Source organism: Sander lucioperca, chromosome 12 (assembly GCF_008315115.2).
Source record: "Sander lucioperca isolate FBNREF2018 chromosome 12, SLUC_FBN_1.2, whole genome shotgun sequence".
Lineage (NCBI taxonomy): Eukaryota > Metazoa > Chordata > Actinopteri > Perciformes > Percidae > Sander > Sander lucioperca.
In genome coordinates, this window is record NC_050184.1 from 944,532 (window position 1) to 969,043 (window position 24,512).

Below are 24,512 nucleotides of genomic sequence, written 5' to 3' on the forward strand. Positions count from 1 at the left end.
TGTTTGTTGTAATGCATTTGCAAGAACTTAAAAAAAAAACATTTAGGGCTGCAACTAACGATTATTTTAATAATCGATTACTCTGTCAATTATTTTTTCGATAAATCGGATAAAAAAACTTAATACATACTTACATACATACTTGTTGATTTAGTTAATAGTTGTGTAAAGGCAAGTAACCCAAAGAGCAGATAGACAACACACACACACACACACACACACACACACACACACACACACACACACACACACACACACACACACGTTCACTTGAAGCTTATTCATTAAATGATTACCATCATTGTAGTAAGTGCAAGTTAAGTTCATTTGTACACCACATTTAAACACAGCTTAAGATGACCAAGTGCTATAAAAGAACTTTAAAATGAAATTAAAAAGTACAACACGCACAAATATATTTGTCAACAATAACTGATATGGGACAAAGCACAGAATATATACATGACAATAGATTGAAAAATTAATGGGCCAAAAAAGGTGAGTGAATAAAAACGTGTCTTTAGTCTTGCAAATTATACCACCCCTGCTTTACTACTGTTCTTAACGAGCTAACGCTAGCTTGTCATACTTGTCAAGCTGGATAACGAGTAAATACCACATCAGCACCAGAAGAGGGACGTTACGTTCCTCACTTCAAAACGGAACAAAAGTAGGATTCTGTAGTGACTTTACCCTGCTGTTGAACTCCCTTCCTCCGCATCAAGGACTCCAACATGTTTACGTTGTAGGAGGTGCTGAATCATCACCATGGTGCGCCTGTGCCATGCCATGTCGCTTTTGCTTATCTTGTAATTAACACGTTTTCGATTTATTTAGTGTGAAATGCTCCCACACCTTGGATCAGTTAGGTCGAACTGATTTCTCTGCCTCCGCCACGTGTTTCAGAACGTTACAGGTCTCTCTGGTTTCTCTCAGTATTTCCTCTACCCCCGTTCTGCTCTTTTTTTGTTTTTTTCTTTCGCTCCGTGCCGCTCCGCACGGCACTCAACTCAATTGCTTTTATCTCCGTGGCTGAGTGGCGACACAACAAATCGATTATGAAATTCGTTGCCAACTTTTTTAATAATCAAATTTTTATCGATTTTATCGATCTGTTGTTGTAGCCCTAAAAACATTTAGTATTCGAATACTGATTTGGACGTCGGTTACCACGGCAAAGGCCGAAGCTTCGAAGCATTTGGGGCAGCCCTATTTAAAATTATTGTTCACTCATCAATCTACACTCAATATCCCATAATGACAAAGCCAAAACTGGATTTTTAGAAATGTTGAAAACTGAAATATCACATTAAGTATGCAGACACTTTAAATATAGCTCAGGAACAAGGGTTTTCCCTGCATTTATACGGCTTACAGCCAAAAACAGACCAAGCGTGTATAGCAGTGTAGCGCAGCTAGTTTTATTTTGGCACCTATGTTTTCCAGTCTGTCCGTGCATACCGGTGCGTAGCGATAGTTTCGGCGTCTCTTCTATTTCTTGCGCAAGACGCGAGCGTATGTGTCAAGTCAGGCAGGTGATCACATACAGGAAGACCACAGTGCAGCCGGATACTTTAGAAAAATAAAACATTTCAAAATAAAACACCTAGGTTCATGGTGATTTTGGCTGTCGTCTGACGGACAGAGACAAACACACACACACACACACACACACACACACACACACACACACACACAGCCAGCCACATATAGGCTACAATTACCACAGAGAGAGAGCCTAGAGGAGAAGGACCGCTTTGTGACCAGCGCATCCGGTATGAATGGCCAGGCGCGCGATCAGGCACGTATCTACGCTCCGTGACACTTACGCGTCCGCTGTGCTCCAGCTGTTCGGCGCAGCGCCTAAATGTTTTTGTGCACTGCCTAGGTGTATGAACGTAAAAACAAATCTTAAGAGCATCTGGACAAGCCAACGCTGCTTGTCCTCTGCATACATGTGCTGCCTGACTGTTGGCGTACACAGTGGCAAAAGCAGTGTTGGCCACACACACACACACACACACCTACCCACCATGCATGTGCACACACAGTGGAAGCTGCAGCCCATGTAAGCAAGTGTGCGGTAAAGAGAGAAGGAAAAAGAGAGAGGAAAGTGTGTTTGTCGGTTTTACAGTCAATTGATTGGACATGATTTAGAAAGGCACTGTCAGTTGCATTTTCCATGATGCTCTTCACCTTTTCATATTTTAATATGCTCTACAGTAAAGATAAATAGTAAATAATTGGCTTAATATTTGAGACCCCTCAAAAATGTATTTTGAGGATCTTAGTGGGTCCAATGTGTTAATTAAGGGCTCAGAAACCCAGAGACAACTGGTATTTAAAACACTGCTGGGGAGCTCTTGTGCATAAAACTGAGTTGTTTTTTGTCTGCAAGAAGACATGAAAGGGTGTTGCCACTACATCAATAAGAGGCCAGCTGTGAGGCTACTGAGAATCTTAAACCCTGCAGTTGTTCCTCATCAGATTGCAAATAATAAAAAAATGAATTAGGCTAATATGACTATCCATCATAACTAAACCAATTACACAATGCCTGAGTCGCATATCCAGGCATGTTGGACATTCAAAGAGACCGGTTTACAGACAGGTGTGCCTGCATTTTCTTTCTGTTATGCAGATTAAAATTATATCCCATATTTATTATCTTTCTTAAAGCTTACATATTATACATAGCAGATCCACGCATTAATAATAGAAAGAGAGTGCGCTTGTGTGTATATAATATACTCTATTAGGGATCGACCAATACTGGTTTTTCAGGGCCGATGCTGATTATTAGTATTTTTTAGTTTTTTTTTTAATAATTTTTATTGGTGCAACAACGTTGGTACAAGTTTAAAGTGTGTACAAATTACCATTTTTCCAAAAAATGTCAGAATCAGAAAGGGCTTTATTGCCAAGTACGTTGCACATACAAGGAATTTGTCATGGTGTTGTTGGAGCATGTTACACATTCAAATATAAGAAGGATAAAAAGAATATAAACAATAAAAGTATAAACATATACACACAGTATGTATTAATAACGAGAAAATAAATGTAAATAAATAGTAAAATAAGTTAAACAGTAGTAAAAAAGGAACTCTACAGCAGAGTAGGTACAGTGGCATGAGGAGCCAGAGGTGTAGTTTGGAGAGAGTCAGGGTGGTTTCCAGGCCTTGTTTAGAAGGCTAGTGGTGGAGGGGAAAAAACTGTTTATGTGACATGAGGTTTTGGTCCTGATGGACCTCAGCCTCCTGCCAGAGGGGAGTACAACAGCGGTCACAATTAGATTTGGAATCTGGGTATATTTTGGCCAGTCTGGCTTTGCTCAGGTGCACTCTGTGGGCTACGATACGGTTCAGGGACGATACATTTTTATATGAAACGATTCGGTGCGATACAATGAGATATGATTCAATCTGACAGATACAGTTAATATTTGTTTAATGTACACACATTAATTTCCCATTATAAATTAAAATAAGCCAATTCTATAAAAGAAGCATTGCCTACCTTCAAATAATATATTTTGTAAATATATATTTTGTATAAGGGACCAGGGAATAGTAAAGCTAGGACATGTTAATAGTATATAGTACACTGTAACTTCAACTTAATTAGCTAGCCTCTTATAACCAACATCAGCTCTATGTTAAATGAAACTGCCTCCTTGCTGCTGTAATCTTAGAGACAGTAGCTAAGTTTCCATCCACTTGTCAATCGAATTATCTGAAGTTCGGTAAAAAAACTCATGCGAATAAAGCTGGTGAAAGTGTGTTTCCATCCAACGGCTTTAAAGCGAATAAAAACCTGTGCGTAATGACATCACATGCTGTTTTGCGGTCAAATTGGTATATCGAATTGATTTGAGACATTTTAAGGTGTTTCCATTCATTTTCGCACTGAATCGCACAACATTCAAGCCAACATTTGCGAACAAAGTTTTGCTAGACAAAATGGATCGCGCCATCTACCAACAAATGATCAATATTGCACAAGTTGTAATAGTGCTTATGTGCCAGCTGATAGCGACATACCAAGCTATAATAAGAAAACAACGACGCTATCAACACATTGCTATGATGATGCAGATGCACGTAAATGCCCGACGACAACGGAGGCGGCCTGTGGTGTGGGAACGACAGCGTTATATTTTGCTCATAAATTACATTCAAAAAGTCTCTCGTCTTCTCGTTCGCCCACTTCCATCTGTCTTTGTTGACACCCGCCATGTGTGCAAACAGAGCTGAAATACTGGGCGGAAATGAACAAAAACTTCTTCGTTTTGTGGCGGGTTGTAACCATAAAATGACCTAAAACTTAATTGCAATTCATTATTTATTCGGCAAATAACGTTTCCATCAGCGTTTATCGCATAAGCCATATATCGATCAAGATATAATCCGATGAGACCGAACGGATTTCCTTTGAGTTGATATTCATGAAATTAAATCGAATTTTACTGTTTCCATAAGGCATTTTTCGTTTGACATCACTAAATTTGGATAAAAACGTGTGGATGGAAACATAGCTAGTAACTCAATCACAGGTACACGTTACACAGTCACACATTGTGAGCACTGCAATAATAATCATATACAGTATTACAGTATACGTGTGAGCACTATAATACTGTTGTGAGCGTTAGCATGCTGCTACAGACTTTTGTGCTAATGTAACTGAACATCTTAGAACATATAAACGTCATTATGAACTTAACACACCCAAATATCTATACATATGTATACCAGTCTACTCCCATGTTTATGAACACACACATGGATGGATGACTCACAGACCGCAGCTAGTACAATTTACAATATCCACAATGTATTCCTCTCAGCCACTTTCACACTAGTCTCGCTTTGCCAGACCTTCCTCCTTTCACTCTAACTCCAAAAACAAAACCTAGCAGTCGGCATGTTTTTTCTGCAAACCCAAAAAAGGCACTGATTGGCTGATCCCCGCCACCCCAAACGTGAATGATCAAGTCCTTAATCACACACATGGTGAGGATTTTGTTTTCCTCGCAAATAAACACACACCCGTCTCTATAAACAGCATTGCGCACACCGCAGCTTCGTTAGATTGACATTAGTTACTTCTTCCAAAAAGTAATTAAATTAGTTATTCAGTTACAACTTATGAAAGTAACTTGTTACTTCAGAAAGTAACTATTGCGTTACTTTCAAGTACATTTTTAAATGCTCAAATGTGACCCCACCTCCACCTACCCCTCTTTAATGGAACTTAAAATACATGTGCATGTTCAATTATTTATGATAAATCTGAATATTATAATGAAATGGACACTTAATACAATACATTATTAACAGAAACAATGTACACAAATCTAAACTATTTTAATGTTGCTGTGGGACAAAGTGAGACTAGCCTCCAATCAAATGCCATGTATGTAGATATTATGTTTATATAGTGGATCGATACAAATAACACAACACCTCAACAGGCCACAACTGGGCAAAATTTAATTATGCTTGTTAAGCACTATACCAAAAATAAATAACAAAGATTCTTTGTAGTGCAAATAACGTAAGTGGCTATGTTTATACTTGTGCGCTTGTGTGTGTGTGTGTGTGTGTGTGTGTGTGTGTGTGTGTGTGTGGGGAGTAGGTGATAGAGCGAGGGAGAAGTGAGAGAGTGACGGCGATTAGCTTTCGAGCGAGTACCGTATCGATATAGTAAGTTCTGACCACGTCTCCCCTGTTCTTTCTGACCACGGTGGAAAATCTGTAGCAGGAAAAGTTAACCCTCTCCTTGATTTCATAACGCCATACCTGTCTCTCTCTCGTTGACTGACTCGCTTGTGTTGTTCTTGCAACATGTCTTGTGTGTCCGACTATGCGTACTTTCAAACACCCGCCCAACTCTACCTCTGATTGGCTCACCATGACATTTTACTCAATCTCAGCCAATTGTCAGCATTTATGCGCTTGCGTTGTGCACTGCCCACTAACCAAGGAAGAACAGTAAAAAAAAGTATTTGCCTCTCGGCTCAGAATCTAGTTGGTCTGATGAAAAAACCAAAAAAATATAGTAACGTGCCGCATTTTTTGGCAGTAACGATAACGGCGTTATTAAGATGGGAAGAGTAATCAATTAGATTACTTGTTACTGAAAAAAAGTAACGCCGTTATTTATAACGCCGTTATTCCTGTCACTGGTCGTATCTGATAATACAACCGGACACCGATTTGTGTCTGTGAATCTTTACACCCCTAGTTATCAGTCAAATAAAATGCAGATACAGATAATCTGCAAACGGGCCGATAATCAGCCAGGGCCGATAATCTGTTGATCGCTATACTCTATATATTTGTAAAGTTCTTTTCATAGAAATATTTGTAGTGTTTTGCACTAAAATAGCCTATAAAGGCTATATAGCCTACACTAAAAAAATTGAATTGTAAATGTGTACATCGGTTCCACATGATCAGAATGTGGTTAACTGAAATACTTTTTGTCTCTCTCTTTATTACTTATTTCTTGTCAAACCAACATATTGTATTCACATTAGGCTGTCTATTAAAATTGTGTTAATTTAACATATTATTTTTCCGTTACAGTAACATGAAGTTTTTGTTTGAATGTTAAGTAATTTAATCATGTTCAGGATACCTGATTTTAGACTGTAATTGCAATACGAAATTATTATGTAATGTTAAGTAATTTAATCATGTTCAGGATACCTGATTTTACACTGTAACTGCAACTTGATTTCTTAAAGCTAGTATTATGTAAAGGTATTATGTAACTTAAATTTCATCATGTCCCTGGTACCTGAGTGGGGTCTCTAAGTCTAACATGATTTGTGAAAGTTAACTCTATCCAAATGTATTGTAGCCATCGGTTGGTTCCTTGTTGTGTGTGTAGGTAAATACAGTTGTATGTTGAAATGATTTGCATTGACAAAAAAGGCAGAGTCAGAGTTCTGTACTCAAAATTGTCTATATTAAAACTTGCGTACCAATTTTACCCAAAAAGAATGACTCCGTGCAGTTGCCATAAACAGATTTCACAGAGGGATCAAAAATCTTAACCTCTACATCAACAGCAGTGGATTCAACCACACAACTATGCAAACCACAATGTTTTCAAATCGTTGTAAATTATGCATACAGTGCATTGGTTTTAAATATAAAGTAACCTCGCACTATCCATCTTCACAGTAACAATAGGAGCATATACTGTACTTCTAAACATATCTTCATAGTGTACTTCGAACAGCAAAGACATTTATAATACTTCAAACATATCTTCAGTGGACATGGCAAAGACAATTATAGTACTCTTCTAAAAGTGCAAATACAAAATACTGTGAACTGCTCTCACAAACAGTGCTCTCCTGAGAGCAAATAAAAAAGAATAACACCATTTCAGTCACAATCAAACATGGCACAAAGTGAATAAGGCAAAAATAAGAGCTAGTGCTTTGTTACAAAATTTACTCCTAAGCTTAAAGGGTAAATTCAGTTTTTTTCAACCTGGACCCTATTTTCCTATGTTTTTGTGTGAATCTTTGAAAATTGGTCGATGTGAACCGGGCTGCAATGTTATATACGGCAACTTTGCATTGTCAGTTAGTGTCCACTAAAAGTTCTGTTGTTGCTGCTGACAGTCTCAGATTATTATTCTAAGTGTCTGACAACATTATGGAAAGGATCCCTACAGAGATAGACCTTTTTGTTAAAGAGTAAGATCCCAAACAGTACTTTTAGTCTGGTGGGTTTGGTGATGGTGATTTTGGGGCTGTTTCATGTTAAACAAAAAGGATCTTGTTATGCAGCTGTGCCACACGTCATATTTAATTGATGTCGCTTTAAAATGACTGCTCAGAGACAAAGATGTCTCATGTTTGTTAAATGCCTGTTGCCTCAACTCCTTTCTCCTCAAGTCTCTTCCTCGATTCCTCTGCTCAAATCTCCTGTGGGTGGGACTAAGACGCGAGGAGAGGAATCGGGGTTGCACAAACTGGGAATTGGGAAAGGGCTCCAGTGTAACTTTATAAATGCCTTTGAGAAGAGGTTATCTGAAATTGTGTGCTATTATGTCAATTTGTTCACCCCTCCCTATGATGGCAGGCATCTTGCCCCGCCTGCAAGTGTGACACCTTTGCCTTGAGACAGATAGTCGAACTACAGGCAGTACAAACTAGTTCATTTTTAAGCATATCCCGGCTTTAAGTCTTCAGGCTTGTACATACACCAGGCAAATGTCTAAGGTCATGCTGGTTGCCAGCTGTTGCTCAGCGGAGTAATTTCAGTCATAAAATGTTGGTTTGCTGCTCTGGTATTCAGATTTAAGCTTTCAGATGTTCTTTTCGACTCTTACCTTCTGCTCTCCTCCTTTAGATATCCGCCTCCGGGTTCGTGCTGAGTACTGCCAGCATGAGTCTGCGCTTCAGGGTAACGTCTTCTCCAACAAGCAAGAGGCAGTGGAGCGACAATTTGAGCGCTTCAACCAGGCAAACACTATCCTCAAATCCCGAGACTTGGGCTCCATCATCTGTGACATCAAGTTCTCTGAGCTCACCTACTTGGATGCCTTCTGGAGGGACTATATCAATGGATCATTGCTAGAGGCCCTTAAAGGGGTCTTTATCACAGATTCCTTAAAACAGGCTGTGGGCCATGAAGCTATAAAACTGTTGGTCAATGTTGATGAGGAGGACTACCAGGCTGGTCGACGCAAACTGCTACGTAATTTGGTCACAAGTGGAGGGAGTCCACCTGGAGCTAGCAAAGACTCTGTATCTTAGACACTCTCCAGGTGGTAGCATAAGGGAGAAACGCTGCCGTGCTTTCCCCACAGGGAATAGAGTGAGATGTGGTTGTGTCGTTTGAGGTGCCTGAAGTGTGTGCCTGAAAGGAACTGAAGGACTTCCACCGCATTAATTCCTAGAGAGCTAAGGTCATAGGATATCTACTTGGCACCCCTAAGCATAGCATGTGAGGTGATTGGGAACTATGTTAGCAAAAAGAAGAAGGTGTATACAGGTTGACATTATTTTTAATGTTAAGCTGTTCATTTTCTTCAAGGAGGAGAATGCTGATTCATTCGTGCATTGAATTTAACTAATTTCTTGTTTCTGGTATGTTTTCATTGAAGCATTGAGCTCATTGAAACACATTGTTATTCTAAAGATAGATGATCTTAACAACCTGTTCAGAGTCCAGTTCTTTTCAATACAACGAAGTTACTCCCAGTGGGAGTTGTACCTTACTGTCAAACTGGTTTTTCAGGTACATTACAGATTGATTGGATAAACCCAATGAGAAAGTGTTCTGTATGTTATATAAAGGCACAGACTGTAGGAGTTAAAATTAGTTTTTATATTTCTTTCAGCGTATTATCCTACTTTCCCCAGAGTTTCCTTGTCTGTAAAGATGGAATCTTTCAGAGCCTTTTTTTATTGGCTCATATGTGTTCACTGTCAACGTTGTGTCTTGGCTTTGTTTTAACAAATTCTTTGTTTTACAACATGGCTTGTTACCAGCAGCTGTGATTCTGGCCTAATGTGAAATTCCAATTGTCCAGTCACTGCCAATATTTAAACTTTGGGGATCATTTTAATGTGTTGAATACCATCCAATGAAACATTGAGTCATTCACTGGTGTTTTAGATTTGTTTGGATTTGCAAATTAGGGCCAGTTTCATTGTCAGCCTGTAACTCTGCTTACTCATCGTCTCACTCATGATATAACACTGACAAATTTTAAAATTTGAAATGACCCTTAATAGCTAATTAACAGCAGTTGAAAATCACAGACAGTGTGTGTAGAGTTATCTCAGTTGTGAGGGTAGTAAGATGCCAGAACAAATTCACAGTTAAGATATTTCACCCAGTTGTTGTTGGACTTGCACATTAAATCCTCAGCAGTCTTCTCTGTGGACTTGTTATGCCTCCAGGTGAATGAGGATGTAGTTGAGTCCATATGCTCAGTGTTACAATCACTTTCTTATCCAGTCGCTTGACACCCAGTTGGACATGTTAGACAAACTAGGCGTCCAGGTGTCCTTAGTTCGATCCTTCTCCATCATGGGGTGTGGCATCTCTACAGACATTCACAAACCAAACTGGAGTTCTTTTTATTAAGGTTTTGATACAGGAAAAAACTAACTGTGCGGGTCAACATAATAGTAAGGTATATAGCATGTTAATCTTCTACAATTAAGTGCGCAGATCTAGAACAATATTATGCCTATAGTGGAAGAATACCACTTTTACAGTGTTGTCAGAAATGCTAATTAACCAAAATGTAAATTTATATTAATTTCTTTTTGGTATATGGAATGAGGTGGATTAACAGAAGACATTAGGTTTGGTGGGTGCCTGTGACAAACCCGTGTTGACAGTATTACTGATGATAACATTTTAATTTAATGCAGTCCTAAAATACATTCAGTTGCCTCTTTATTAGGCACACCTTTTTAGTTCTGAGAAGGCCCCCTGAAGAGGGGATTGGGGATTATGGCCTCACAAATTTAATGCAGATTTTGTGGCTGCACATTCGTGATACAAATCTAGCTATTGCGCCTCAGATTACAGGAGCTGTACTCAGCTAAACAGGGTGCAGGATTTCAACAAGGCTGGTGATATAAAACCAAAACTGATCTGTAGTCATGTTTAGCTTCAGGAGATCAGTCGCTGGTACACATCCATCCCATACAGCTTGTTATTTTTGAGTAGCTTCAACCTTTCCATTTATTAGCATTGCAGTGTAAGCCAGATTCAGAAATTGTGCACATTAAACGTTCCTGGCATACCCAGACAAGAGTCTGCCCTTGTGTGCCCTTGAGCCTCCTGTGGCTAACAGTCGCCCTTATCAACAGCTAATTAATCATGTATTATTAGATGTTGATAATAGATGATGCCAGTGAGAGCGCTGCACAACTGGCAGTTCACCCATTGCCAGTACAATGCAAAACTTCTCCGTTCCAGTTGCAATTTTTTTGGTAGGCTTGTTTGTTCTGTAATACTTTGTGGATTAGAAATACAGACTACTACTGCCGGCCTATTTATTTTGCAAGTTTAGAACTTCCATGCATGTTAGCGGCCAACTGACTGTAGGCTGTAGTTTCTGTTCTGTTTAATGCAACTATTCACAAAAAATGTGAGTCGTCGACCAACTTTTACACCTGACAAAAGTGACAGTATTAGACAATCCTGCAAAATCCTGGATTATATTTGTGACAACATCCTTCAAATTCTTGCTTTCTACAATATCTGAGCACAGCAACTAGTATGCTATGGGGAGAGAACAATCGTGGTTACGTTTATTAAAGAGGCAAATGTCAATTGCAGGTCTGTGACGGGATGGAATTTCCAGTCTCCTGTACCAAAGTCAGACACACATCTGCCCATCCGCCACCCCAACCCCCATACCCTTTCTTTTTTGAGTAGCTGCATAAAGGACACACTACTTCCTGCATTGGCACTGAACATTGGCATTTGATGTTAATCGCACGGTGGTAAGATAGAAAAGGGGCAACATAGTCATACATTTTTAAACTTTTAAAATTGTAGCTTTAAAAAAAAGTAAATTGACATGCTGAAATGTCATCACTGGTTTACCAGGACTGGTTATGACTCAATGCAAACTCAAAGTACCTTTGTTTGGAAATGTTTAATATCAGTGATAATATATCAGTATATCAAAGATGAAGCATTGCTGTTTTGTGGTGAGATGATTTTGATTTTGTAACAGAGGTAGATAAGAGACTAAATGTCATTTAAGTAAAATTTGTCATTTGAAATGCCAGTCTCTAATGCTAATATTTGACATGTTTCTGTTATTCAGTGCACATAGCCAAATGGTTGACATAAAAAAATCTGTGTACCCTTTTAAAAGTTCAGTGTACGTTTTTACCAAATATATTCTTCCTGCTAAAAACGCTTATTTTAAAAATCTTATCTCTGCTATCATACCATCCATGGGTACATATCAGAACACGCAAGTCATGATTGACACGCCACTATTACTGTGAATTAAATAGAGTAGGCCTACATTTTATATTTTTCCTCCAGTGGAATTTTATGTTAAGGTTGCAAGTTAGTATCTATTATATAGGTTTGTGTATGTTATGTTGATTGTATGTTATGTTGTCATTTGCAGCTGTCTTTTACGCAAAATTGCATGTAAGCTGTTATCTCCAGAAATGTCATAGAAACTCACAGTGCTAACATTTTGTAAATAATATTGGATGTCAGGTTTTCTTACTTCAATTTTGCATTTCTTTCAGGAAACAGACAAGTAGGACTGTTAATAAATGAAATGGATGGGTTTTGTTGAAGTCCCAGCCTAGTTGTTTTTTTTGTCACATGACATATAAAGCAGAGTACAATTTTCAGATAAGAGAATATATAGGATATATTTAAACCATGAGAATCCTGATGGATCAATTTTTTTTCAGGGCTACACCAACATTTAAAAAAAATTTGGCCCTGCTTTGACACAAACCCTGTGTATAATGTGGAATGTTTTGAATTTGTGTTAAAACTATGTTGATTTACATTAGACTGGTCCTGGGTGCATCGCATTTTTCTTAGACATGTCCTCATACCCTTCACACACTTCTTGCCAGTCAGCTTGTCTCACTCATGACGTCAGGGAGATATAAGAAGAAAGGAGAAATCCTGGCAACAGATTGACAAATGAGGCAAACCATGTTAATTTGGACCATGGATGTTCTTGCGGAGACTTGAATGTAATGTCTGTAATGTAATTCAGTGTGAACCATACTCCCTACCAGTGTGATGGGATTACTTTCAACATATACACTACATGAAATTATATAATATTTGGTGGGTAGTTCTGAGGGGTATCCTACGAAGCAAGTTCAACAGAGCCAGGGCTTCTTTTAGAGCCAGCGTGGGCAAATGTCCAGAGAACACTACAGACATATTCAGTAGTTCAATGAGAGCAACAACATCCTTTCAAATAAAATGGTGTTCTTGCTCAGATTTTATTGCATAACTCTCATGGCAAAAATGAGAGTGGCAAAAAAACCTGCAACGTGATGCCTACAGTAAGCTCTACTTTAAAGATTCATTTTTGGGGCTTTTCCCTTTATTATATAGTGACAGTGGATAGACAGGAAAGGGGGAGAGATATGGGGGATGATACGCAGCAGGACGGATTCAAACCCGCGCTGCTGCAAATGACTCAGCCTGCATGGGGCGAACGCGCTTAGTGGGTGAGCTAGAGGCCGCCCCAGTAAGCTCTACTTTAACGGCACGGCTGCGTTCAGTAGCATAATAAATACCATTACAGCTTAACATGTTTGTATTTATAACGTATTCCCCCAGCTGAGAATCTGTATCGCTCATTCAGTAAATTGTAGACTGTAGTGACGCTATTTCCAAAAGTAGTTTATTAATGAAAAGAGCTTTTTAGATTTTCGATTTAGAGCCTAAACTTAAACCAGGTTAGCCGTGTAGCATAAGTCAGTGGTTCCCAAACCTTTTTATGTCAAGGACCCCTAAACTGACACAAATTAAACCACGGACACCCATTTGATAAGATTTTGCTTTAGGATGTTATTACAGAAAGTGTATAACTTAATTTGTTCTCTCCCACAAGTCCCACCGGACTTTTGTGTACCTTAAAGGGAGAAAACCACTGTGAGGCAAGGGAGGGATGACCTAAAATGTTTTTAAACTTAAAATGCTTTTGTTTTGCCATGTTTGCATTTGTATTATTTTACTACTTACACAATTATTTGAAGTATATATTATTTACAGTACACAGCATGGTTTCAATGATATTTCTAGGGGGGAAACCCTCAGATGGGGTGGGTCCTGACCCCCCTGCGATTTCTGCCTGTGCCTGCGATTCTCACGAAAATACAGCTGCTGTGCAGGGTAAGGTACCACCTGGGACCCCCTCAAGGACCACTGGCATGAGTTACCATGGCGATCTAACCAGGTTAAAAGAAAGCCACCTTCGTGACACAGAAAACCCTGGCTTCCGACTCAACATACCACACTTCCACTAAACAGATTCAATTAAGACTTTTTTTTTTTTATAATTTATTTATTGATTTTTTACACTCACAAGTAGTACAGTTCAGTTAACAAATCGCCCCCCCCCCTCCCCCTGACCCAACCCAAAACAAAGTCTCTCTCCCAACATCTGTTACACTATAAGAGCTTGTTGAAGAAGTCCCGCACTGTCTATTATGCATGCAAATACACATTTCACAACGTTTCGGTCACACAGACCTTCCTCAGGTGAATACAAGAGCTAAAAGACAAGAAAAACAAATAATATGACAGTATCACATCACCTTTGCCATCACCCTCCAAGACATGCCTCAGTCCTTTTCTCTTCTGGGGTTCACCACTTATTTTAATTATAGGTATCCTGTACCGCATAGATTTTCTCATACAGCCCCAATTTGTTTTTTTAATATATAAATTAATCTCTCCATAGGCATACATTGTGCCATTATCTTGATCCAAGCACCAATTGTAGGTGCCTCCATTTTCTTCCAGCTGAGAGCTGTAGTATTTTTTGCCTGCAGTATAGCAAGGGTTTTTGTTGAAAAGTGGGTTTTTATTTACCCAAAAAATGCAAAACCAATATAAACAAAGAACGTAATGTCTAGGCCTATAAAAGAGGTCAACACAATATAACTTAACCCAAAAAATAGCAACAACAAAACAAGATATGAACTCAACAAACTAACCTCCCTGAATGAGACAAAAATGGGACATATATACTGACTCGGCCAAACCAAATTACACACAGGGAAAACCAAGATGTACATAATTGCAACTAATACAAAGAAAACCAACCTAAACCTAAATCCCCCCCCAGCATGGTAGCCAATGGAACTGCCCAATTGGCAGGCCATAGTATATAACAGTCCTTTACCCTTGGCCATGCCTTTTCTGCACCGGGAAGGACCTCACCACCAGCATGGTAACAAAGACAGAAAATAATGATTAATATAACAGAAAACCTTATAATGTAGAAAAGTGTGCACTCCATTTAAACCTTGTAAAGCTAAAGGAAATAAACGTGGATTATGAATTAACCAAACAGTCTAATGTGTTTGTTTTGATGCCTGAATTGTTGGGGTGTGGCTGACTGCACAATGAATTAATGTGTGTACTTAACAGCATGGGTTGAAATTGTTTACCATATTACCATTGCTGGCTGTTTTAACCTGTGTAGCCTAGACCATCACACAGCCCCCCCCTTCAGGACTCTCGCTGGAACTGCGGGAGAGGTAGTGAGCTGTGAGGTTGTTCTTGCCTGGGATGTGCTGGATGCTGAAGCGGAAAGGTTGGAGTGCCAGGTACCACCTGGTTATCCTGCCATTGTTATCCTTCATCCTTTCCATCCACTGAAGAGCTTTGTGGTCTGTCTCAAGGGTGAATTCCCTGCCAAGGAGGTAGTACCGGAAGGAGTCAAGAGCCCACTTGATAGCCAGGGCCTCCTTTTCGACTGTCAAATACCGAACCTCTCTTGGGAACATTTTCCTGCTGATGTAGGCAACTGGATGGTGGTCGCTGGGTGGTCCCTGGAGACGCAACGCCCCCAGACCCCTGTCAGAAGCATCCGTTTGCAGAATAACATGTTCATAAAAGTTTGGACTGTACACTGTACTTACTTAGTGATTGCCGGATGTCATGGAAAGCTGCCATTGCATCCTCTGTCCACAGGATCTGATTGGGACACCGGGATCCAATCGGGTCTGTGAGAAGAGCTGCCCTGGTGGAGAACTGCGGTATGAAGCGGTGGTAGAAGTTTTTTCTTTGTTTGTGGCAAAGGACATGACTCTATGACCTGGATCTTGTTGGCTTGTGGCTGTATCACCCCATTTCCGATGATGTGGCCCAGGTACTCAGTCTCTGCAGCAGCAAAGACACACTTTGATGGGTTTATGGTCAGCCCGGCAGAGTGGAGACGGTCCAAGACAGCCTGCATATGTTCCAAGTGCTCCTTCCAGGTGGCACTGTAAATGATAATGTCATCCAGATATGCAGCTGCAAAACTAGTGAAACCTGACCTGGTCCATGAGCCTCTGGAAGGTAGCAGGAGCCCCATGCAAACCAAATGGCAGGACAGCAAACTGGAAGAGACCCACTGGAGTCCTGAAGGCTGTCAGCTCTCTGGATCACTCAGTGAGTGGAACCTGCCAATAACACTTGCACAGATCTATCGTGGTCAAGTATTTTGCTTTGCCCAGTCGTTTCAACAGTTCATCAATTCTTGGTGTGGGATAGGAATCAAACTGAGAAATTGAATTCAGGTACCTGAAGTCAATGCACAACCTTATGCTGCCATTCTTCTTTGGCACCAGGACCACAGGGTGACACCACTCACTTCTTGAAGTCTTGATGATCCCCATGGACAACATCAGATCAATCTCCTTTTTCAGTGAAGCCAGCAGGCGTTCATGAATCCTGTAACTAAGTTGTTTCACTGAAGCCCCTTCTTTAACAACAATGTTATGTTCAACAATATTTGTTCTACCAGGATTCTCCTGGAATACTTCTGAATTACAGATTTCTCTCACCTGGAGCTGCTTGTCTTCAGAGAAGTGGCCGAGGTCGTGGTCCACTGGAGCCCCAGCAGAAGGTAAGTATTGTTCATCCACTTCCTCTTCCTCTCGCACACCTCTGATGAGCATCACCTCTTTTCTTTCTGGTCGCTGCACCCACTTCTTCAGGAGATTTATATGTAGTATCCTACATGACCGTGGCTTCCCTGGGGTTGATACCTGTTAAGTGGTGGCCCCTAGTTTCTTCAGAATCTCAAACGGTCCTTGCCACTTTTTGTCATCACTGGGAAGGAGCACTAGTACTTTCTGTCCAGGGTTAAAGGACCTCTGCCAGGCCGACTGATCGTACCAGGACTTTTGCTGTTGCTGGGCCTCCACCATGTGTGCTTGGGCAAGCTCACTCACTTTCTCCAGTCGTTCCCTCATCTGGACAACATAGGATATGACATTAATGGATCCCCCCCCTCTCCTTGCCTCCCTCCCAAATCTCTCTCATCAGTGAGAGAGGACCTCACACTTCATGCCCATACAGAAGTTCAAATGGAGAGAAGCCAGTAGAGGCTTAGGGTACTTCCCTGTATGCGAAGAGGAGATATGGCAATCTGTACCCCTGTTGTTGACAAATTTCCAAAGCATCTGCTTCAGCGTCTGGTTAAAGCGCTCCGTCAGACCATCTGTTTGGGGGTGATATGGTGTGGTCCTCAGGCTCCTTATACCAAGTAACTGGTACACCTGCTTTAGCAGCAAACACATGAAGTTAGTTCCTTGATCAGTCAGGATTTCCTGAGGAGAACCTACTCTGGCAAAGAGCTGCACCAAACAGAAAGCAACTGCTTTTGCTTGTAAAGATTTAAGTGGAAAAACTTCAGGGTACTTTGTAGCATAATCTGTTATGACCAGCATGTAACGGTTTCCTGCTTTGCTCCTTTCAACAGGGCCCACAATGTCCATTCCCAGCCGTTCAAATGGGGTGCCAATGATGGGTAGTGGAGTTTTAGCAGATGTTATTTGGCACTGAGGGCAACTTCTACAGAATTCAGCTACATCTTTGTGCAGACTCGGCCAGTGGAAATGGCGTTTGACACGTGCTGTGGTTTTGTGATTACCCAGGTGGCCAGCCCAGGGAACAGAGTGCCCCAAGGTAAGTATGTTTGGTCCAACTGCTTGGGGAACCACTAGCTGCAACACTGACCCCTGATGATAGAGCATGCCATTTTGCAGAATATACTCATCTCTGTTGAAGTCTAGCTCAGCTTCTGACTCCTTCTCCTCTGCTTTCTGAAAGAGAGACACTAAAGATGGATCAGCTTTCTGTGCCTCAATTATGTTCACTGGCATTTGAAATCCTAAGGGTAACTCAGGTTCAGGATTGGTTAGTGGTTTCACAATAGTGTGTTGGGACTTCTCCTGCCGTCTCTGTCTACGAGTTTTACGAGACTTCCCGGGTGCTGTCTCCAACTCATCATTGTAGAAAGGCAGTGCACAGAGAGTCTCAGCATTGTCATTTGATTTCTTTGCCTACATTTCCGGTTTTGGTCTAACTCCAACAAATCAAAAAGCACTGGAAGATCTCGCCCTATTACAGCAGAATTAAATACTATAGCTCTCAGCTGGAAGAAAATGGAGGCACCTACAATTGGTGCTTGGATCAAGATAATGGCACAACCTAAATCCCCCCTCCAGCATGGTAGCCAATGGAACTGCCCAATTGGCAGGCCATAGTATATAACAGTCCTTCACCCTTGGCAACGCCTTTTCTGCACCGGGAAGGACCTCACCACCAGCATGTTAACAAAGACAGAAAATAATGATTAATATAACAGAAAACCTTACAATGTAGAAACATGTGCACTGGAGTGCACACTTTTCTTTACATGGTTTAAATGGATTTAAGATGGAATCTTGCATCCAGCTTTCCCTGTTTAAATGAAACATTGCTCCACACTGGGCTGAATTGTGACAGAGAGTCCAATATGTTCATATATTCTTTTACCTCATACCATACATTAACCATATTAGGAACTACAGGATGAGCAATATGTGTTCTTAAGTACTTTGGCTTGGTTGAATACAGGTATAAATGCATTTATAGCTGCTCTGCAGCGATGGTTGGGGCCGAACATTTTAAGGAGGATAAGGAAAATGCAGTGAATGGAGAACAGGAAGAGGAGAAAAATGGAAAATATATGAGCGTTCTGTCAGCACAAGTGCCAAACATTGCTGCTCATCACGTTGATTATGACCAAGGAAAAGGACCTATTTCACAAAACCAAGATAAGGGATTAAGCCGGGATTTACCTCAATTTAGCCATGACTCGGTTTCACAAAAGCAGAGGCACCTAAGCTACCATGGAGATTTATTCTGTACAGCTAGCCTGGTCCCGATCAGGCTAACAGCCAGGATTTATTAATCCTGCTGCCTTTTCTGTTCACTCAGCAGTGCTTTTACCTTATTGTTATCAGCCTGCATTAAAATACAACAGCTGCATATTGCTGTTCAGTTAACTACTGTTATTATTTAAAGTTGTGACCATTATTTTTTATAATTATTCATGTGACATTGTTACTGTTATATTGCTGTATGAAGACTGCTGTTCATATTGTTGTTAGAAGTTTGATGAATATAATATGGCAGTTGTTGAGATAATTAGAAAAGGCTGATAACATTTCAAATGTGTTTTAAATGAAGTCAGTTACTAAGGGCAATACATACAATGCTGTACATGTGTGTTTCTATAGTGGACCAATGCACCTTGAATTATTATTTGTTTAAATTTTTTAACAATAAAGGATCATGTTTGTTCCACTTCCATGTGCATTGTATTTGGCTTTCTTAGCACACAATTTGTGTTGTCCAATAAACTGGGATTATAATTTGGGAGGATTGTACAATTTTAACAACATATCCTAATTGTACAATCCTCCCAAATTATAGATTTACTTCACTGGACCAGTAACCATAAGCGGAGTTTGACATTCGAGCCAGGAGGGGCAAAAAAAAAAAAAAACTCATTGTAGAAGCTGAGACCTGGCCTACCACTTGGGGAACACAGCACGAGCACATATGGACAAAACAAACATGCTAAATAAACATGTTTATTTTTAAAGAAGATTTTAAATTACATTCTAACAATTTAACAACTCGCCCTTATGAAATCCAATCGCAGCACGGCTGTCTTGGAATGCAATAGACAGACGGTGGCAAACTGCCCCGACACTTAAATTCAACTAAAATGTAACAGTGAACAATCAGTGTTGGACCTCCAGTCTGTTGAGATGCCTCTCCAAACGCAGAAACCAAGCGCAGTCCCACCATAAAAGGTTAAGACACGTTAAGAAAAAAGATCCGTATTTTGCCGTAATCCAGTGACACGAAAAAAAAAAGTAATCCACAGCGATCAGGAGATCCACTTCGCCGTTTAAACAATGTGGAATAAAAACGTATAAAAGTCCAAATCTACACAAAACACGCAATCAATTAGGAAGTTGACAGCAAATTTATATACATGGCATTTAGGAAACCTTTATTACAACGTTGGCACTAGTGCAACAGTAATTTTAGTTTTTTGCGTCCTGCATATGTGTCGACAGGTCTCAGGTGAGAGCCAGAGCCCTGAAAAAATGTATTATTTTTTACTAAAGCAGTAGGCCTATATGAAATCAGATGTATTACCTACCACCATTTAGTTGTTTTGTGTTATTTAAAATATTTATAAAATATCTGGTCATGCCATGAAACAATGCAATTACCCGCTTCAGCTGCCAGGGGGGGCAGTGCTCCCCCTGCCCCCCGCAAACTCCGCGTATGCCAGTAACTATCTAGTGTTGTAGGCTACTGTACATTCATGTGACAACAGGGAGAGGACATCCCAATCGTTTTTGACCTTATATTTTGCTAGGGGGAAATAACTGATGAATATACTCTGTTACATTCATGTTTACAGTGTGCATGGAATTTATCACTTAAATTATCTTTATAGTTTCTAGATTTTAGAGTCCAATTTCTTCAGTGTCTTTCTTTTCTATGTCCATATATACGAGGGAGCAAAGCATATAATATGTAAAGAAGGAAACACGGCCTCTGTTTAAAAAAAAAAAATGCGAGAAAAAGCGTGGCAGATAATAGCGGACCGACTGAATGATATATCTAAAAATATACATTTATGAACTACTGCACTTAACTGAAAGCATTCAATGATCATTTGCAAAAAACGAACAGTTGTACACTTTGCATTTAAATTGAAAGTTAATATGACTTAGGAAATTTATATTTTAGCCCATGAGAGAGAGGGAGAAACAGAGTGAAAGAGATATTTACGCATCATATTCTAGCGTTATAGAAAATTGATCTTCATGGTAAATTTCCTGAGTAACATTATCTTCTGCTTACTTTTAAGGCAAATAGTACAACTGTTAATTTGTGCAAATGATTAGTAGCCTAATCCTTGAATGGTACAGGTTTCAATTCAGAGCAGTCGTCAGTTAATGTATATATTTAGGCTACTTACGCATTCAGTCGGTTTGCCATTGTCTGCCACGCTTTCTCTTGCTGTTTCATTACAACGGCCGTGTTTCTTTTTTTTTATTTACACAAATAATGGGTTTCTCGTTATCATGCTTCCATAAGAAGCTGCTGCTCACTCTGTGTAAAGTATGTACAATGCATATTTTCCATTTTAACATCAGTAAATCTGTGATCGACCTCGCGGTCTGTTAAAGAAAGCCAGGAACGCGCATCTATCCAAATTACTTTAGCCTGGCTCGACCTAGTCGCACCTCCTCAGCCTGGCTTGGCCTTCGTGAAACGCACCTAGCCAGGATGCACAGATTAGACTAGGTCAAACCTCGCTTTATTGGGTATCCTGGATTTATAAATTCTGCTTTTGTGAAACAGCCCCCAGGCCTACTGTTTAAGTGAGTGTTGGGTAGGGGATTGAAACTCCGAACCTCTCGCTCTAAAAACCAGTATCAACCTTGTTGAGCTACAGCTCCTCTAAGAAACCTGTGTCTCCAATCCCCACAGCACAATGCCATCTAAAACATGCAGGGAATGTGTTCAATAAGATGGTCACCTTGTAACTTGTGATGGCCACAGCCGTGGCCACACAGCCATCTTAAAGGCGGTAACTTCATACACTAACATTTATCTTAGTTCATGCTGTTTTCCTTAAGATTGGTTTCTATATATTTTCAGACACATTATATATTTTGTTGTAAACAGTTATTTAGTTTAAATAATGTACAAGACACTGGATTTGGTTTACATATATACTTTATTAGTTTTGGATTGTCTTTTTGCTATAACGGTTTTCTTTTGAGCTTACCAGTGTTGCGGATTCCACACCCTAGAGTGAGGCATGCAGGCTGCTGGAACAACAGCAGCTTTAAAGGGGTGGTGGCCAAATTGGACTCTACCACTACTTGTTATGTCTGGGGGGGTGTAGCTTTATTTTTTCCCAAGATATTTGAGTTTTGATTTGTGTTGTATCTAGTACATTTATTCGGTTAATGTTAATTAAGATTACATTTCTTTTGGAATAAGTGTTTAGTTGGTTTTTTTTTGTTATTTGTAGTTTATGTATTAGTGTTATTGTTAGTCTTCCCCTGGGTGTCAAACCTGGTCTGATCAGCCAGTATATAAGTCCCTTTGGTTTCTCTTATAGGAGGTCAGTTGTATTTTTGAGTTTGTTATGTTCAGAGCTTAAGTTCGGTTTGTTTGTTTGACCTCTTTTAAGGGCCCAAACTTTATCTCTATTTTGTTGTAATGATTTTGTGGGTAAAATAAAAAAAAACCTTTTTTGAAATACTCTTGTGACTCCTCTTGCCTAACTGCTTGGTCCCTGACATATGGTGGCAGTGGTGGGATCAGCCAGTTGAGGAGTGCAAGGTTTTTGTTTTTTTTTGTTCCACCATTTTGGTTTTCCTCCATTTTGTGAAGCATGCGAGGAGTGAGAGGGACAAGAGGCGGTCAGACAGAGAATAAGAAGACTGAGTCAATTCATTCAGAGAGAGGACATCGGGTGGACGGTGAAGACGCAATTGAGGAGGAAGCACTAAAAGGAGCATCATGCGTTGAGGATGACGATGGCAGAGAGCCAACGCTGAGTGACCTGGCAGGGATTATCCGGTCATTTGCGGGTCAACAGGAGGCCCGGGAAGAAGAATGGAGAGCGCAAGCCAACCGCCAGGAGCACCAGTTCAAGGCACTACAGCATCAGTTTCGCCTTCTGCAGCAAGAGGTCGAGGATCGTACATCTCCAGTCCCCAAGCCTGCTTCCACAGTACCGGATCCCTTTGAGGACCACAATTTGAATGAGAATCATCCAAGAGCTCAAGCCTCATCCTCTACAGAGTCGGTCCACCCTACTATGTCTTCAGCAGGTCAGTCTCGATCTCTTTATGAGCCTAGACTTGAAAAATTAACAGAAAATGATGATGTTGAACATTTCCTAATTACTTTTGAGAGAATTGCAGTAACATGTCGGTGGCCAAAAGTGGACTGGGTTTTTCGCCTCCTTCCACTGCTGACTAGTAAGGCCAGAGGAGCCTATGTGCATATGGATATGGATGATGCTCATGAATATGATAAAGTGAAATCAGCGATTCTAAAAAAGTATGATATTAACCCTGAGACCTACAGGCAGAGGTTCAGATCCCTCCATGTGGAACCTGAGGAGAGCCCCCAGGAGCTGTATGGGAGGCTGAAAGAGCTGTATGTCAAATGGATACAACCGCAAGGTAAAACACTTCATGAAATTAGTGAAGTTCTGATCATGGAACAATACTTGAGAATGCTGTCCCCTGAGCTTCAGGTTTGGGTAAAGGAGCATGGGCCGAAATCTGCTGCTGAAGCTGCCACTCTTGCGGATGTGTTTGTGGCTGCCCGGGAAAAAGGCCAGCCATGGAGTAGTATGGGTGGCAAGGACTGCCACAGGCCCATACCCCCTCAGCACCAACAGAGGTCGGCGTCAGGAGCGGGTAAGCCTCCCATGAGGGAGAACCAATATGCACCACCCAGAGCTCCTAACCGAACACCAATTTGTTACTTTTGTGGACAGGAAGGTCATATTAAACCGATGTGCCCAAAGAATCCAGTCAAGCTGACCCAGATGTGTTTTGTTCCACGCCAGAGTGTTAACCCTGAACCCAAAGGTAACCATATCAGGAAAATGGTTGGTGTTAAAATCAATGGGGTAAACCTCAGAGCCCTGATTGACACTGGCAGCACTCAGACCCTTGTACAGAGAAAGTATGTACCAGCTAATGCTATCTGCACCTTGGAGACGGTTCCTATTTGCTGTATACATGGTGATGAGAAGTCTTACCCCACCGCTGATATTTATCTGGAGATAGAAGGACAGGCTTATCTGTTAAATGTGGGAGCTGTGCTTCTCCAGGGACCCAAGGAGGAACGACATCCTGTGGCATATATCAGTCGGAAACTGCTCCCCAGAGAGGTCCGTTATTCAACGGTGGAAAAGGAGGCCTTGGCAGTCAAATGGGCCCTTGACTCCTTCAAGTATTACCTGATGGGCCGAGAGTTTATCTTGGAGTCTGACCATAAGGCACTGCAGTGGCTGGAGAGGATGAAATATACCAACGGGCGGATCACCAGGTGGTACCTTGCCATGCAGCCGTTCCGGTTTACAGTCCAGTACATCCCTGGCAAGTTCAACACCACTGCAGACTATCTCTCTCGCTGGCCCAGCGGCAGCTCTGAAGGAGGGGGGTGTGTGATGGCCACAGCCGTGGCCACACAGCCATCTTAAAGGCGGTAACTTCATACACTAACATTTATCTTAGTTCATGCTGTTTTCCTTAAGATTGGTTTCTATATATTTTCAGACACATTATATATTTTGTTGTAAACAGTTATTTAGTTTAAATAATGTACAAGACACTGGATTTGGTTTACATATATACTTTATTAGTTTTGGATTGTCTTTTTGCTATAACGGTTTTCTTTTGA

At 40.6% G+C, this 24,512-nt stretch overlaps 2 protein-coding genes across 3 annotated transcripts in view; both read left to right on the forward strand.

Moving 5' to 3' along the window:
• dedd (death effector domain containing) overlaps nt 1–12,434 on the forward strand; it is a 38,156-nt gene extending 25,722 nt beyond the window's left edge. For both annotated transcript variants that reach the window (XM_031324107.2, XM_031324106.2), the window contains exon 5: nt 8,379–12,434. In XM_031324107.2, the coding sequence (XP_031179967.1) occupies nt 8,379–8,785 (407 nt within the window). In that variant the 3' untranslated portion in view covers nt 8,786–12,434. The remainder of the gene's footprint in view (nt 1–8,378) is intronic.
• A 10,048-nt stretch (nt 12,435–22,482) lies between these two features.
• Nucleotides 22,483–24,312, forward strand: LOC116067643. Its single transcript, XM_031324105.1, has one exon. It carries the CDS (start codon nt 22,483–22,485, stop codon nt 24,310–24,312), a length of 1,830 nt encoding a protein of 609 aa, XP_031179965.1.
• Nucleotides 24,313–24,512: the final 200 nt, after the last annotated feature.

Excerpts from the sequence above, each read along its gene's own strand:
- LOC116067643 (XM_031324105.1), top strand. The coding sequence starts at position 22,483 with ATGCGAGGAGTGAGAGGGACAAGAGGCGGTCAGACAGAGAATAAGAAG.